At 38.7% G+C, this 15855-nt stretch overlaps 1 protein-coding gene across 4 annotated transcripts in view; it reads right to left on the reverse strand.

Moving 5' to 3' along the window:
- Positions 1 to 15855, reverse strand: part of LYST (lysosomal trafficking regulator) — a 237139-nt gene that overhangs the window by 29637 nt on the left and 191647 nt on the right. For all 4 annotated transcript variants that reach the window (XM_037821569.1, XM_037821587.1, XM_037821577.1 and 1 more), the window contains 3 exons: positions 8912 to 9142; positions 5337 to 5526; positions 1922 to 2058 (listed from right to left, as the gene is read on the reverse strand). In XM_037821569.1, the coding sequence (XP_037677497.1) occupies positions 1922 to 2058; positions 5337 to 5526; positions 8912 to 9142 (558 nt within the window). The remainder of the gene's footprint in view (positions 1 to 1921; positions 2059 to 5336; positions 5527 to 8911; positions 9143 to 15855) is intronic.

Here is a 15855-nt window from a genome sequence, read left to right on the forward strand (position 1 = left end):
TGGAAGGCAAGATTTGAAAGAGACGAACTGAGATATTTAGCTGAAAAGATTTCCAAATTAAATACGGAAAGTGCAGCCTGGCTTCTCCTTGCAGCTTACAGTAAAATGCAAGAGGAAAGGGATAAGCTGAGAACTGCACTCTTGGGTACAAAGAAACCAGAGATTGAGGATTTGGAAAATTCCAAGTTTCCAGAAAGCAAGTACCCAGAGAATAGAGCCCCATGTGAGGATTTAACCAGTCAGCCATTTCAGTGCAAGCCAGGCTTGGAGACAGAGTTACGCAGAAAGGATTTGTGGAAAGTCCTATTGTCTGAAGGCTGGGACCCTTGTGGCTGCATGCTAAACCAAAAAGTTTGTTGCAGGATCTGTATAAACAGAACTATTGCCAGTCTGGACTAAAAAGGACAGAAAAGGGACAGATTGAAGGGAAAATGGCTTCAAAGGCAGAACCATGGAAACTGAAGTCTGGAGTAAAGAAACCTTGGGCCAGGAGAGTGCACTCACCCATGCATGTGGAGAGGGTGAGTTTGTCCCAGAGTCTGTTGTCACACCAGGGCTGTCAGATGCCTAGGGAACTGAAGGGAGGGTTGTTCAGGAAGAGTGTTGTTGCCCCAGGCTTTAGAAAGTGTGGAGAACATTCCCTGGGAATTGGGGAGAGCCTGGCCACCAACCCACTGTTCTGAAGGGATTGATCCTGTGACCCAGAGATGGCCACAAGTCCACGTGCCACCCAGATGCTTTTGTGGAAGGTGAGGTCGAGAACCTGGTGGTTGCTCCAAGGCTAGGAGATGTTGGAGCTCTCATTCCAGAGTTTGGAGAGAGGCTAAGAGGTGTTGGAGCCCTTTCCAGTGTTTGGAAAAGGGTGGGACTGCTGCTCTCTCAGCCATTCTATGGGTGACTTCCAGATCTGGAAATCTAATGAAGTATGCCCTGCAGGTTTTTCGAACTGTTTAAGACCCGTGACCCCTGTTTTCCTTCCTATTTCTCCCTATGGAAGTAGGAACGTTTATCCTATGACTGTCCCTTCTTTGTATACTGGAGCAGATAACTTGTTCTAAGTTTCACAGGTTCACAGCTGGAGGAGAATTTTGCCTTAGGACAGACCATGCCTGTAAGTAATTTTGATAAGATTTTGTACTTATTTATTGTTACTGCAGTGATTTAAGCTTTTGTGATATTGAGATGGAATGAATGTATTTTGCATATGGGAAGAACATGTCTTTTGAGGGTCTACAGGGTGGAGTGTGCTGGTTTGAAGCTGTTATATACCCCAGAAAATGCTGTGTTCTTTTAATGCATCTCTGTGAAGGAAGACCTATTGTGGTTGGAACATTTTGATTAGGTTGTTTCAATTGAGACGTGACCCCGCCCATTCAGGGTGGTTTTTAATCTTTTACTGGAGTCCTTTAAGAGAGAATAAAAGATGGAAAAACCAAGAGAGCTCGAAGAGAGAGAAATGCTGTGAGTTGCTAAGAGAGCACCCATAGATGCTTAGAGAGAAAGCCACTGGAAGCAGAACCTGAAGGCAATGAAACCTGGGAGAGAAGGATCAACTGATACCAGCCATGTGCCTTCTCACGTGTCAGAGGAACCCTGGATGCCATAGGTCTTTCTTCAGAGAAGATACCCTCTGGTTGATACCTTATTTGGACATTTTCACAGTCTTAGAATTGTAAAATTGTAAGTTAATAAACCCCCTTTGTAAAAGCCGACCCATTTCTGGTATACTGCACTTTGGCGGCTTTAGCAAACTGAAACTGATTAGGAAGTTTGTAACTACTGTAAACAGAGTCATGTATCCAGAATCATCAACTTCTTGGACCAGACTAACTGCAGGATATTAAAAATTAGCTGCAATCAGTGTGATCCTTTTTAAAGCATTATATTTGACTATTATAAAGTATTTCATAAAAAAGTTTACCTGATACTGTTGTGAACTTTGTATAAAGTTTATTGGAGGCTCGCTCTGTTTACTCTTCAACCTTAAAATGTTATCAGCATATCCCCAGCTCAGGATGGCTGACCACTGAATATCAGTACTGTTCATGCTTCTCACACCTCGTGGAGAAGGAGAAATAAAAGTATTAGATTTTCAATGCTCAGTAGTTATGTGATAGCCATAAAAATGGCAGGTTAAAGGCCACAGTTTATATAGCAGAACATAATATTCCAGCGCAAAACCATCTTCATATCCATAATTTATGTTAGTTTTATTCCTTTAATGTTAATAGTATTCTATGGGTGGAACTGCATTCTTTTTCACTCAGGGTGTTTGGGTTGTGCTTTATTTCACTGACTTATCAGTAATAGAATAACGTCTGTTAAATCCTTATCAAAGAATGATAGTCAAAATTACTCTACTGATGTTCTAGACACCTTTCCTTTCAAAAATAAATACAAACTAGATACTGTTTAAACAACTTCCTAGATACCTTCTGCTGAATAGAGAACACTGCTAGAGTGGAAATAACACCTATCCTGAGAAGGGATAATTTAATCCTGTCAACTGCAAGGATTTATTTATCCTTTGCAAGGTAGACCTTAATTCAAAGAAGTTTCTTTTCTTTTCCCTCTTTCTCTTTGTTACATGTTCTTTTGGCATATGATGTGGACATTATGACATCCTTTATTAGTATTATTCATAATCTGTGCCTTGCTGGCATGTGGAATGTAGCTAAATGCAGCATACTATACATCATACTACTTTTGGGACTTAGAATTCTTTAAGTTCCTTAAGGAGAGATAGTGCTTTTTTTATTCCGGTACCTGGCAGAATACCTAGCACATAGATGAGTATAACAAATAAATACCTGTTGAGTGAATCAATACATGTTGAAAATGTAATTCACAGATTTCTTTTTGTTTCGTTGAGTATAAAAACACCAAATGTTGACATCAATTTATTTAAAAAGCAATTGGGATATACTCACTAACTATAAGCTCTTATAAATATAAGCTCCCAGGAAAAGGAACGACATATTTTGAATCTTGGGACTTCTCAAAATCTACCATAATGCCTTGCATGATGCAGGTACTCAATGACCAGGTATATTATAATAACAGCTCCCGATTTTTCATTCCAGCAATACAGGACATGCCGTCTTTTTTTTTTTTAAACAGAAAAATAAATGTTCCTTTATCAATTATAACAGTAAATCTAAACAGAAGTTTGCATGAAAATTGCTTTTTTAACATGTGTAAGCTTGGACCAAAGCCCCAGAGATTCTGATGCAGTGTATCTCAAGTGAGACTCAAACAAATATATTTTGAAAAAAGCACTTCAGGCAATTAATTCTGAGGCACAGACAGTTTTCAAGTTATTGGCCTATATTGGGCTTAAGATAATTAAAACCATCCAAGTTTAGTTGCTACATTGTCTCATGCACATATAATTAAGCAAAATTTCATAACTATTTTATATAACAATAGTACTCAACCCTTTCCAGCTGTTAATACATGACATAACTTACACCAACATGCCACATTCCCGTTCATTCACCACCTCTACAGAATGCCTATCATGTGGACTGCCACACACTGGATGCATGGCAGTTCAACACTGCCATTGTACCCGCAGTGTACAGTGTCCCTGGCCCTGGGGAGTTTAAAGTCCAGTGGACACTTAGCAGACACTTGGAATGAGCCAGGCACTGTGCAAAGCATTTTCCACACATTATTTCATTTTATTCTTACAGTAAATTTCCCTGGAAGATAAATCCTTTTGTTATCCCCACTTTACAGATTAAAAGCCAGGATTTGGAAAGTTTAAAAACATTTCTAAGGTCACACAGCTATTAAGTAGCAGAGCTGAGATGTAAATTCAGGCAGTGTGCCTCTCCACTCCACAGCCAGGATAATTATATTATACTACTTTTCTGGACATACCTAGATTTTGAGAAACACCAAATATATTTGGCAAGGAAATAAAGTGTAATGTGAATGAACATAGCTATTAAGGGCACACTAAGGGCCTGTGACTGTAATAGCACAAATAAGTCGAGAATTATATTCATTTATAATGTTAAGTGATAACACTAGTCTTTTCTCCTCTGCTTAATAAAGGTAAGCTTCAATTTGCCAGGGGCTCAGGGAGTGGGGGAGGAGCAGGTGAAGCACGGGGATTTTAGGCAGAGAAATGATCCTGTGTGATGCTGGAACGGTGAACACAAGACCTTACACATTTGTCAAAACCCACAGAGCCTTATAACACAATGTTAGTTTGCATTAATGTTAATTTAAATTGTGGACTCTAGCTAATAGAGTATCAATAATGTATCAATATTAGTTCATCAATTGTGAGAAATGTACCCCACCAATGCAAAGCTAATAAGGAAACTAAGCCGGGAAGACAGGGGGTACTTTTTTAAAGGCAAATCATTTGCAGGTACTTAAGTATTATTTGTAATAAATTACTTGTGACACATCTCACAACTAATGGCAACATATGAGTGAGAAAAAAGACCACTGACGTCACAATAATTTTGATTAAACAGAGTTGACCTTATATACTAACTTGCTAAACTTAGATGAAATGGTATGCATCCACCTGTATTCTCGATAACTATAAAAATGATCATCCATTTCATTATAGAAACAAGAGTGAGGCTGAAAGAAGTGCCCAGCTAGCACACTTAATTTATTTAAGTGACTGTTGTTTGGCATGGGGACTGGCATCCTTGCACTGCAGTGTCGGTGGAAGGCTTTACGGACCCCTAGGAGCTCAGTGCTGGCAGGAAGTGACGTTACACTAATGGTGCCTATGCGCCTAGTTTTCCAGTATCTAGTTGACATTTAGAAATATGAAGTGGGCCTCTACTGTACAGCACATTTTCTACATGTTGCTTTCAATGAGTCAGTCCATGAGAAGTCATAAAAGGATTGCTTTTTGGGCATATATACTGTTAAAACCTATTTTCAGGACAATCTTGGCTCCCTTGTTTTGTTTGGTTTGTTTGTTTTAATCCCATGACTATATCTTCTGAGGTACTAGTTTCGTTGGCCAAATACACCCATCTATTCTAGGGTTGAAGAACCTCAAGGTAAAGTATAAATTTCTATCGAATCAATGTTTCATCCTGTGAGTTTAACCATTTATTCTTATCTCTTTCAGATTCCTTCTCTCATTCAAATGGCACTGCCTTTAGTTCCCATTTTTTCTCATGTAGTATGTTTTAATTTCTACCTTGCACTAATTAACCACAAATTTGAGCAGGGTTTTTCACCAAGGACTTAGAAAACTGTAGAAATAAAACAAAATAGCAGCACAGATGAGTTGGAAACTTTCAAATCTCTTGGAAGATATACCTGGAATGATTTTTCATTAGCTTCTATTTTACCTTGTTCTTTGCTGTATGTCATTAGAAGACAGAAATTTCGGGATAAACCACAGATTGCTCTGGTGGGCAGAGCCTGGAGAGAACCAAATCTTTCTCCGTGGGGTTGGCTGAAACAGACCACAGGTACTGGAGCACTTGGAGAACCTACATACTCCCCCCACTTCAAGCCTTTTATCCATGACAACGGACTCTAAAACCAAGGAAAGTAAAAAGGACAATTTTTAAAAAGGTAGTACAAATAGAATTACTTCTAATTTAAATTCTAAACAAAGTAAAGCAATCTAATTATAAGTTCTTTGAGGGCAAGAATTATTTTATGCTTTTTATTTCCCCATGCTTAACATATTTGATTTTTATTCTGTAGCTCTGGCCCAGCTTGTGTGAAAACGTCGTTATTAATTCAAAATACCTAGAAATTTGAGAAGAGAAAAAAAAATTAGTAAGTATATTTCTTTCAGCCTAGATGAGATACCTAAAGTAAAGTTGCTGCCTACATGAAGATTGTGATTTGACAGTATGACAACCATATGTATATATGGTAATTAGAAATCCAGAACACATTTAGCACAGAAAAGCACAGTTGACTGTGAGCTCTTTGAAGATTGGGAACACCTCTGACTCATCATCTTTGTATTCCTAGCAGCTATTTTAGTGCCTGGAACATAGTAGGTTCACAACAGATGTTCAACAAATGAATGTAAAAGGGTTCATCTATGGAGTATATTGAGAGAATAAGACACAGAGCATTACATGCTCATCATGGAACATCAACAGTAAATATTACAGGCACCAGAGAAGAAACAGTTGTCAATGAGGAACAGAGGAAGAGGTGGGGCTTGATGAACAGCAGGATTTCAATACAGATGAGGGAAGATTCTGCATACCTGTCCATGCCCATATGCCTGCCCATTAATAGTCACGAAAAAGTTTCCTCCATTCCAAGCAAAAATAATTATCCAGAAAGACACCAAGAAGGGAAGAAATTTGCACTTTCAAAGGGTTTCTCCTGTTGGTTTACTCTTTTTTTCTTTTTTGACTGTCTTATCCTCTATTAATCTCTTCTTTTAAATGGATTTTTTCCCTTTTAGATGTTTAAAAGTTTAATTATTTTCCTTTCAACTTTTCTGGGAAACAATGCTACATAAATACAATAAAAATTATAATATACTAAGCAATTTTCAATAGTTTGTACAAAAAATCTGGTAATTTTAAGTGACATTTGCTTATGTCATTTTCCAAATGAATGTAAAAATAGGCATTGTTTACCTGAATACTATCTTTTTAAAAACATATAGCACTTTAGTGGATATAATAATTTCAGAGCATTTGGGGACATACAGGAACACAAGGTTTTGAATATTTTAGTGGTCTGAAAAAAATGAACATCTCTGGGAATAGAATAAGTGGGACTAGAGAAGGTAGGAGCAGATATTTTTTAAACCAATTCTTTTTCTAAACTCCTCAGGCACAGAGACTCTCAGTGTTAAAGTTAAGAAAAAACATGTGTATTAAGCTGCAGTTATGATTTATCAATCACAACTCCTTGCCAGAAAATCCCTTTTATATGAATTGCAGAGTTTAAATTTTTAGTTTTCCAATTAACACAGAAAAAGACAATGGCAGCTGTTTTACATCATAGTATGAATAAAAGAATAGTGCTTTATTTATATGCTTTTTATATAGCGCTGATGATTTTTAATTTCATTGATGAAGTAAACTTCACATAAGCATATCTGGAGATCATCTGGATGACCCCCTTTCAATCGAATATGTCTACTCAATTTCAAGGCTTGTGTTTACATTTTGCGTAGATGCCAACCAAAGGCCGGCCCAATGAGTCAAGGCATAGCACTGAATGAAAGAAGATTTAAAGTAGTTCAAATAAAGAAAAGGAATGGAATAAGTGACATTACATGTTGCATATTAGTATAGGCAAGCCAAATTCTAAAGGACTTGTACCTGAGAAGTTATTCATTAATTTAAGAAATACTGAGAGTTCACGCCATGCCAGGCACTGTCCTAGGTGCTGAAGACACTGTGATGAAGACCAAGTCCCTGTTTTCATGGAGTTATATTCTAGTCAGGATGGGAGAGACAGACAAATAAATAGTCAAGTATATATATACAATCTGTCAAGTGGTATAAGTGCTATAAACAAAAACAAAGATGGGAGAGAGGATTGAGAATCATGGAGGTGTTAGAGTGAAGGTCAGGGAAGACTTTCTGGGGAGCAGATGTTTGAAGAAAGATCTGAATGAAATGAGGGAGCAAAGTGGGAATATATCTGGGGATAGGTCATTCCAGGAAGAGGGCACAGTCAGTGCAAAGGTCCTGTGTTGGGAATGAGACAGGTGAGTACCACATTCACACTTAATATCTATCAACTTAAAAGAGTTAATTAGCAATTAGTAGTGAATTAAATGGTGTTTGTTAATTTTCAAGGATGCACTATTAAATTATTTTTGACATATTAAAATAATAATGAATTATAACTAAAAATGGTGATTCTGGGAATGATAGTGACTAAAATGATTTGGAGGCTTCAAAATGTTAAGAGCTAAAGTCACAAGTAAACACAAAACAAAAAATACAGCTTTCTACTATGAAACACAGCATTGGTGATTTAGCTTCAGCAAAACAACACTATCATATTAATGTTTTAAATTTGAATTTTACCGATTTTATTTTTATTTTGTTTGTATTTAACACGTGTCAAGACCATATATGAGCTACAAGCATAAAGACTTTACAACTAGTGTTTTGACATATTTAATTAACACTATTGTAGGAAAAAAATGCCAAAACAAGGTCTGTGAAAATCTTTTTCCTTAAAATGAGTCATAGTAGTTGAATTTGAGACACACTGCTTTATTTCATCATTAAGGTCCTTCACAACCTCTTTTTCCTTGCCTTTTCATTTCTTGCCATTTCCTTTTGCAAACCTTTTATAACACTTTATAATTCATAGTCTCTCATCTTATGCTACTTTTAAAACAAAGAATTTAGTTGAAAATTAAAATCCATTTTATTATAAGAACTTTTTTTGCTGTATTTTTCTATTTTAAATATCTACTTCCTATTTTCAGAGGCATTACTTTGGTTAACACAATCTGGGAAGGCCAAAGAAATATGTAAATTCCCTCCTTAAGTGTAAGCCAAAATATTCACACCTCTGGTCAGTATTTTGGTTGAAGATGATAATCAGGACCATGCCAGGCATATTTACACTGGCATACCCATGCTCAAACTCTCTCTATTCCTAACTATTCCTCTCTTTTTCTTTGCAAAATACTATTATACCACTGCCTTCTGAAGCTTTCTCTGGTAATAACCCTTTTTTTCTGCTCCACAGGGGAGGTAAATCTGACAAGATCAATTCTCTTTTCTCTGTGCTACTCCCCAAATACTCTCATTTACTACGGTTGGGATTATTGCTAAACGCATCTGTCTCTCTCTTCAGCCTGGGACGAGGCTATTCATTTCTGTGTCCCCAGAGCCTTGGAGAGGGTCTGACACATTCTTCTCAGTGGTTAAATCAGTTTTAGCTGAATTCTATTGAAATCCAAACGACATACCGGATAGGTAATTTCTTTGATCTGTTCTCGGGTTTCCCTGAAAGCAAACTGTACTAACAACCCCACGGCAGCAGGGAGCTCTCCTTCAATGTTGAGTTTAGATCCGGCTCTGCTTGCATGTGCCGAGTGGAACAACTGACGAGGCGTCTGGCCGTAAGTTTTTATCATGGTTTCTATTGCTCGCCTCTGAACTGGATCTTCAACTGCAGAAACATCCATTCCAAAATACGTCTGAAGAGTAAAAAAGCAAGAGAGAACAAGAGATACGTATGAAGCAAGACTTGTCAATAATATTAAAGGGAAACCAACAACTTGTTTTGTTCTTTAGGCAATGGTTCAATCCTCTTTACTTAAAATGGAAATGATTTTAAAATGTTTTTGACCAGGTTAACAATTAATGATCTCCCTGAGATCAGAGTAAGAATAATCAATGTTTCCTGAAAATATGGGTGAATGAAAATAATGTATCTTGACTGTTAGTGCTACTTAGGTGTCCATAAAATTAAATTACTAAAGTTTAAGATTTAACATCTGAAAACATCATATAAGACCTCACATATAAATCAAAATTATTGAAAAAGTCACTTCTCTTAAGGGATGTATAGATTAAGGTAAAAGGAAACTAAAAGATTAAGGTAAAAGGAAACTAAAGTACAATGCTGTTAAGTAGTTCAACATTTCAAAGATACTTCAAATGTTAAATAATCTTCAACGCTACCCCACTTCATCATTACCATCACTAGGGGTCAATAGTTGTTACAAATGCTTATCCTATGCAGGGTCAGTCATAATGACCACTTGATTTTATATACTCTAAAATTCAAATGAAGATTGGTATAATTCTCTAACCAGGACTTGTTCTTAGTTATTTTAAAATAGTTTTAAACCTATATTCTGTGGTATCAGATTCTAGGTGGATCCAGTGTATTAGTGAATGATGAATTAAGGTCAAAAGGCTTTTCTACATGCCTTTAAAAAGTTAATATTTATTTACACTTAGGTATCACATACTGTCCTAAAGGAATTTCCTTCTATTTGGACAGTATTATTATTTGCATTTTACAGATGCGTACACTTATTTACAGAGAGCTTAAGTCACTTGCCCAAGGTCACACAGCAAGCGGAAGAGTCACAGAGTGAGTATGTGAACTCAGTTCTGAATTTAAAGATTGTGCACTTAATTACTACACTTTGCTTTATTCCATGAGTTGCATTTTATTAATTTCCTAGAACAATGGCATAAGCTATCATTTTTTACATCTAAAATTCTATAGGATTAGTGAGAAAGTGCCAGTAAAGTAAGAATTACCTGGTATATTTTAATATGCAGATACTTTTCATGTAAATTTTTTATAACAATAACTGAAAAGATGGTACAGGATTATGGTATAGGATGATATTGAGGTTAGTGTCAAAATTCTTAATTGCTTTTAAAGTTAACATTTTAGGATGAAACATAAATGAAGCTCTAAAGGTATACCTGAAGCCTTGCCTTTATTTTATACTACTCTTGTGTAATATAAATATATTTACCAAACTATACTCTTCACCTTTTTCAGAACCAATTTTTGCCACAGCATTTATCTTCTTTATAGTCATTGGTAAAACTGTCTTCTCTCTTCTAGACTGCAAATCTCTCAAAGAATTTAATTTTATATTATCTTAGAGGTAGTCAAAATAATTACTGAGTAAAATGCACTAAAGAGATTTTTATTTTAAAACTACTTTTCAGGACTGGATCTACAGTACAAATAAGCCTAAATGTAGAGTGTTTTCCTGGAGGTTTTCGGTGTTCATTGTAGATGTATTTGTTATAAACACCTGATAAATCTACACAGAAAATTAGAGTTGGAGGTGAAGTCTGACAGCCCTCTAATCCCAGCTCCTAATGGTAAGGTCAGGAAAACAGAAGTTAAATAAATGCTAAGGCACTGGATTAATGGTTAACTTGCTGTTCTTGCTGTTGTCTTTGAGTAGCCACTAGGCAGTATCAGGAAATATCTTTTTCCCAAAAATTTTCTTAAGAGAATTTCCTTTTACAGGACTTATTTTGACTCTACTACCACACACAGGCAGGCCCATCTACCCCAACTTCACTCCCAACCCTGCTCATCATTTCTAGGGCTATTTGAGTCTTACTCACCTTGCATCCTCAGAACTTGGCCAGATAACTCTTGTAGCAGGGACTTAATACATGTTTCCTGAAGGGATACTCTCCCCCACCTCCCAAGTGGCTTAACTAGGTTCCACTTCTGTAACCGAGAAGTTAGGATTCAAGGACTGATTATGATTACTGAATCATTATATAGATAATCCTTTTTACTTTCTGGTATATTACAGTAGACTGAGGGAAATACCTGAAACCTGAACTATAATCTAGCTGCCTTGATCTCTGATAATGATGGTATAGCCTTTATCTTGTGCCCTTGTGATTATGAAAACCTTGTGACTAACCTTCACTTGTACCCATTTATCCAGTTTTTCAACTTTAAAGTCTTATGATCACTAAAGACAGCCCCTAATGTTTACTAACGAAAGGTCTTGGGTCAGCCCAGAACTAACCCACCCCAAGTCCAAAGTTATCTTGATAACTGAAGCTGGATCTAATAAAAATGGGTCTCCCTAACATGCGCAGTGGCTTAGACTTTAACCTACAAGTCACCTATACCTCATTACACTAAAACTCAAGCCCATCATCATATTAAGGCCACCATTTTCTTATATACGTTCTGTGACTTAGCATGTAATCAATCTGTACATGCTCAATAATTAGATCACTTCTAACTATATCATTTGGGGCCATTGTGCTCATTATCCTAAAACCTGCCCATCTTTTGATACTATAAAACTATCAGAAATTGCAGTTCGGGGAGACAGATTTTGGACCAATAGACCAGCTGTTCTCCTGCTTTGCACCCAGCAATTAAAACTCTTTGCCTCTTTGAAATCCTGGTATCCCAGGAATCGGTCATTTGAGCACATCAGACAAAAGAATCCATTACCTTGGTCTGGTAACACTTTCAATATGACACAGTGTGAGGAGCTCCACAGACCTGCTCCCCAGTGAAACTGGTGAAAATTATTTAAAACCAACCTACCAACCATAAAAACCTAGTAAAGTCTCTGGAAATGGACCTAAGGGAATACAGCAAATGAATAAACATCTATCCAAGAAAATCTACTAAAACTTTGTAAGAATAGTGAGTCTGTGGGAACTGAACCAAGACCTACTTCTACCCTGCTTCTACGTTAGTGAGATGAAAACTCCACTTCTATTGGTACAGCCAAGAACACAGGCCCTTTTCATCCCAGGACCCTTTTGCAGGACTATCTTCCTGGGGAGGACAGAAAGTCAGCATTTCTTATGCTTCTCCTGGTTACCTGTTGCTGAGGGTAAGTTCCTGGTGAGAACTGGCCAAGAGGTGAAGGCTCCTTTCTTCGTTCCAATCCTTAATCATGACACAAGTGCTGCTGAGAATACTGGGTTCCCTACTGTTAGACTCCAGAAAAAGAATCTAGTATATAGAAGGAATTTATGACCTAGGGACCCCGCAGCTTATCTCAGAAAAACCAGATGCACCATAAAATAAAGGATGAAGGCCGTTAAAGGCTGTTCCAACCGTGGTGGTGCCTCGACCCCGAGGGGGCAGATCAGGCAAGATCAGATATGCCCATAAGATGAACAACCAGAAAGGCCTGCTCTCCCTAGATAGATAACAGTTACATTTCAAAGAAGAATAACGCATCAGAACCCTAGCAACCAATCAGCCCAGAAAGTGATAGGCACTCACCCAGTCAAGGCACAGGACACACTCAGCAGGCACCCTTCCCCCCCCCCCCCTCCCATCACAATGTGGGTTTTTCCTTTAAAAAATGCTGCTCTCTGATAGAGAGCTGGAGCCATTTTCTTTCTTTCTTTTTGCTGGCTCCCACCTGCTTTCTTCCTCTAAAAAACCTTAAACTCTCTACTTAAACCATGACTCGCTGCATTGTGTGGATTCCTGAACGACTCCAACCTAACATTTGGTGCCGAAAACCCGGGATGGAGGTTCGACTGAGGCTTGAGTCTCCGGCCCTTTAGGGGGCAACAGGACAGCCTCTCGGTCAATCCTGTTCAGAGGACAGATTGAGGTTTGAGTTTCCCAGCACCTCGGGGCAACAGGGCAGCCTTCCAGTTGATTTCGTTCCCCGAACTACAGCCGTTCAGGTTTCCATGCATTCAGCAGCTTGAGTCCATCAACTCAGACCACCTTGATGTAATGCCGGCTCACCCTCATGGCTCTCAAGTATCTACAACTAATTCAGCCCTAGGTAAGTGACGTCTTTCTACCAGATCCTCCCCTTGAGAGTTTTTGTTGGGTGTCCTATGGACACCCTGGCCCACCCCAGTGCGGCGCCTCAGCCCACTTTAACGCGGCGCCTGGCTTCGTAAGCCCAGGAAAACCTGAGCATTCAGTCAAAACTCTCCGACGCTCTGGGAGCGTCTTTCCCTGTGGCAGCAGTCAAAGTAACTCGGGGGATGCCCTGGGCGAAAGACTGCATGCAACTTCCTGACCGCCAATGACAAACCGGGGACGCCTGCTTGGTTGTTGCGATGGGTCATGCGGATCTGGGCTGTTAGTCTCACTTGAGCAATGTTTTTGGTGGACTCTGTAAGCCTCTGAAGGAGCGGGGGGTGCTGGGAGCCTCTCATGGGCGATCTCCGTAAGCCTCCCACGAGCATAGCCTCAATTCGTGTCAGCCTCATTCAGGGAGACTGTAAGCCTCTAAAGGAGCAGGGGACCATGGGTCGCTCACCGGCGATCTCCATAAGCCTCTGGCTAGCAAAGTTCCCTAACAAGCTACAAACCTCTTAAATTTCTTAAATAATCATGGGTAATATCCAGCCACTTTTAAGTGACTCCAAAACTGCATTTCCTCCTAAATCTACTCCCCTCGGATGTTTACTCTGCAATCTCAATAAACTTCAATTAAAGGGGGAAGTAGAACCAATACAATTTGGCCACAATATCCTTTAGAGCAACAAAAACGTTAGCCAGAAAACGGTACTTTCAATTGGCAAATTCTTGCTAAACTTAATAATTTTATTCGGCGCAACGGCAAGTGGTCTGAAGCTCCCTATTCTCAAACTTTCTAAACTCTTCGGTCCTGGCTATCTTTGTGCCACTCTGTCACCTCCTACCAAATCCTCCTCCTTCACAAAAAAACCTTCTAAGTCTTCCGCTTTCCTCTCTGCAAAAGTTAACCCTGAAAAGCCTTTAAGCAGCTTCTGCTTCTTTAACCCTGCAAACCACCCCCCTCATAACTATTCTCCCTCTCCCGATTCCTCTCTAACCCCTTCCGCTCCCCTCCCCTTGTCCTTAACCCCTTCCCCTCCCTTCTCATCCCGTTGCTGCCGCCTCCTCCTCACCTCACCCCGCCCATGCGCAGTCTGCTCGCTGTCCGTGTGCCCCTCTCCATCCCCCACTCCAGCCCGCCTCTCCCGGGCAGGGGGGTGCAGCACAAGCCCAGAGCCTGCGCGTCTGGCGCAGCTGGAGGATGGATGGATGAGGTGAGAACTCTTCATGTTACTGTCTCCTGCTGTTTTACTATCAACCAGGCCATTCTCTTCCTGCTTCTCCTATCCTACTTCTTATCATGGCAATTGTATGTTGTAATATGTTTGCTTAAAAACAATTTCAAAAATCACTTTAGTAACTTTTAATACAAAATATATTAACAGAAATGTGCTTTTATTAAATACTACTACTACTAATAATAATATTGTTTCAAACCTGATAACTTTTAAAGTTTTGCTTTCTCAAGGTTAAGTCCTAAAGAATATCTTTTTATTCCCAACAGTTGCAAGGAATTTGTTCATTCACCTTGAAAGAAAAAATGAAGTGCTAAAAATAATCAAATTCATGTAATATGGTATAAATTGCAGAAAAATGTTTAAACAATATTATAAAAATTAAAAACTTTTACCGTTCTTTGAGTTACTGATGTGCATAACATCAAACAACAATACACTACTGCTAGTTATAATTTTAGTTATTTTTAAAGGGTTATCTCACAAAAAACAGCCAAATTTCCTTGTAAGTTACATTGTTTTACTCTAATGCTTTTCTAAAAGTGCTTGCAATTGGCTACAAGTCAAAGCTTCATCTTCAACAACAATAAAGAAAAGCTTTAAAAAAAAAAGGCAAGGCAAGTATATAAGTTATGTTCTACCCATTATCTAACATAACCCTAGTAAAAATGTAAACAAAAATTAAACCTGTTTTAATTGAAGTGCTTGCATGTTTAAACCAAGCTCCTAGTACTGTCCCTGCATGCTCTCTCCCCATTGGTGTTATTGGTAAAACCCATTTCTGTAGTCACTAAAACTATAAAAGTGTCAACCACATCACATGGACATGCTCCAAAAGTAAATGGAAACAGGCTGTTACTGAAAACACCTTTTACTACAGACACCTTTAGCTCTGCCTGACAGAAAAAGAAAAAAAAAAAAAACTCGGTCACTTTGGCTCTTCAATAAACATTGCCTACAGACTGGCTCTGCTGCATAGTGCCAGAGGGTGCTGTAAAACAGACCAACAGAACCCTGGAGCCCACCTTCCTGTTTCCCAGATGTTCTAGTTTGCTAATGCTTCCAGAATGCAAAACACCAGAGATGGACTGGCTTTTATAAAAGGGGGTTTATTTGGTTACACAGTTACAGTCTTAAGGCCATAAAGTGTCCAAGGTAATGCATCAACAATCGGGTATCTTCACTGGAGGATGGCCAATGGTGTCTGGAAAATCTCTGTTAGCTGGGAAGGCATGTGGCTGGCGTCTGCTCCAGAGTTCTGGTTTCAAAATGGCTTTCTCCCAGGACGTTCCTCTCTAGACTTCAGCTTCTCTCCAAAATGTCACTCTCAGTTGCTCTTGGGTTGTTTGTCCTCTCTTAGCTTCTCCAGAGC

This window comes from Choloepus didactylus, chromosome 2 (assembly GCF_015220235.1).
Source record: "Choloepus didactylus isolate mChoDid1 chromosome 2, mChoDid1.pri, whole genome shotgun sequence".
Classification (NCBI taxonomy): Eukaryota; Metazoa; Chordata; class Mammalia; order Pilosa; family Megalonychidae; genus Choloepus; species Choloepus didactylus.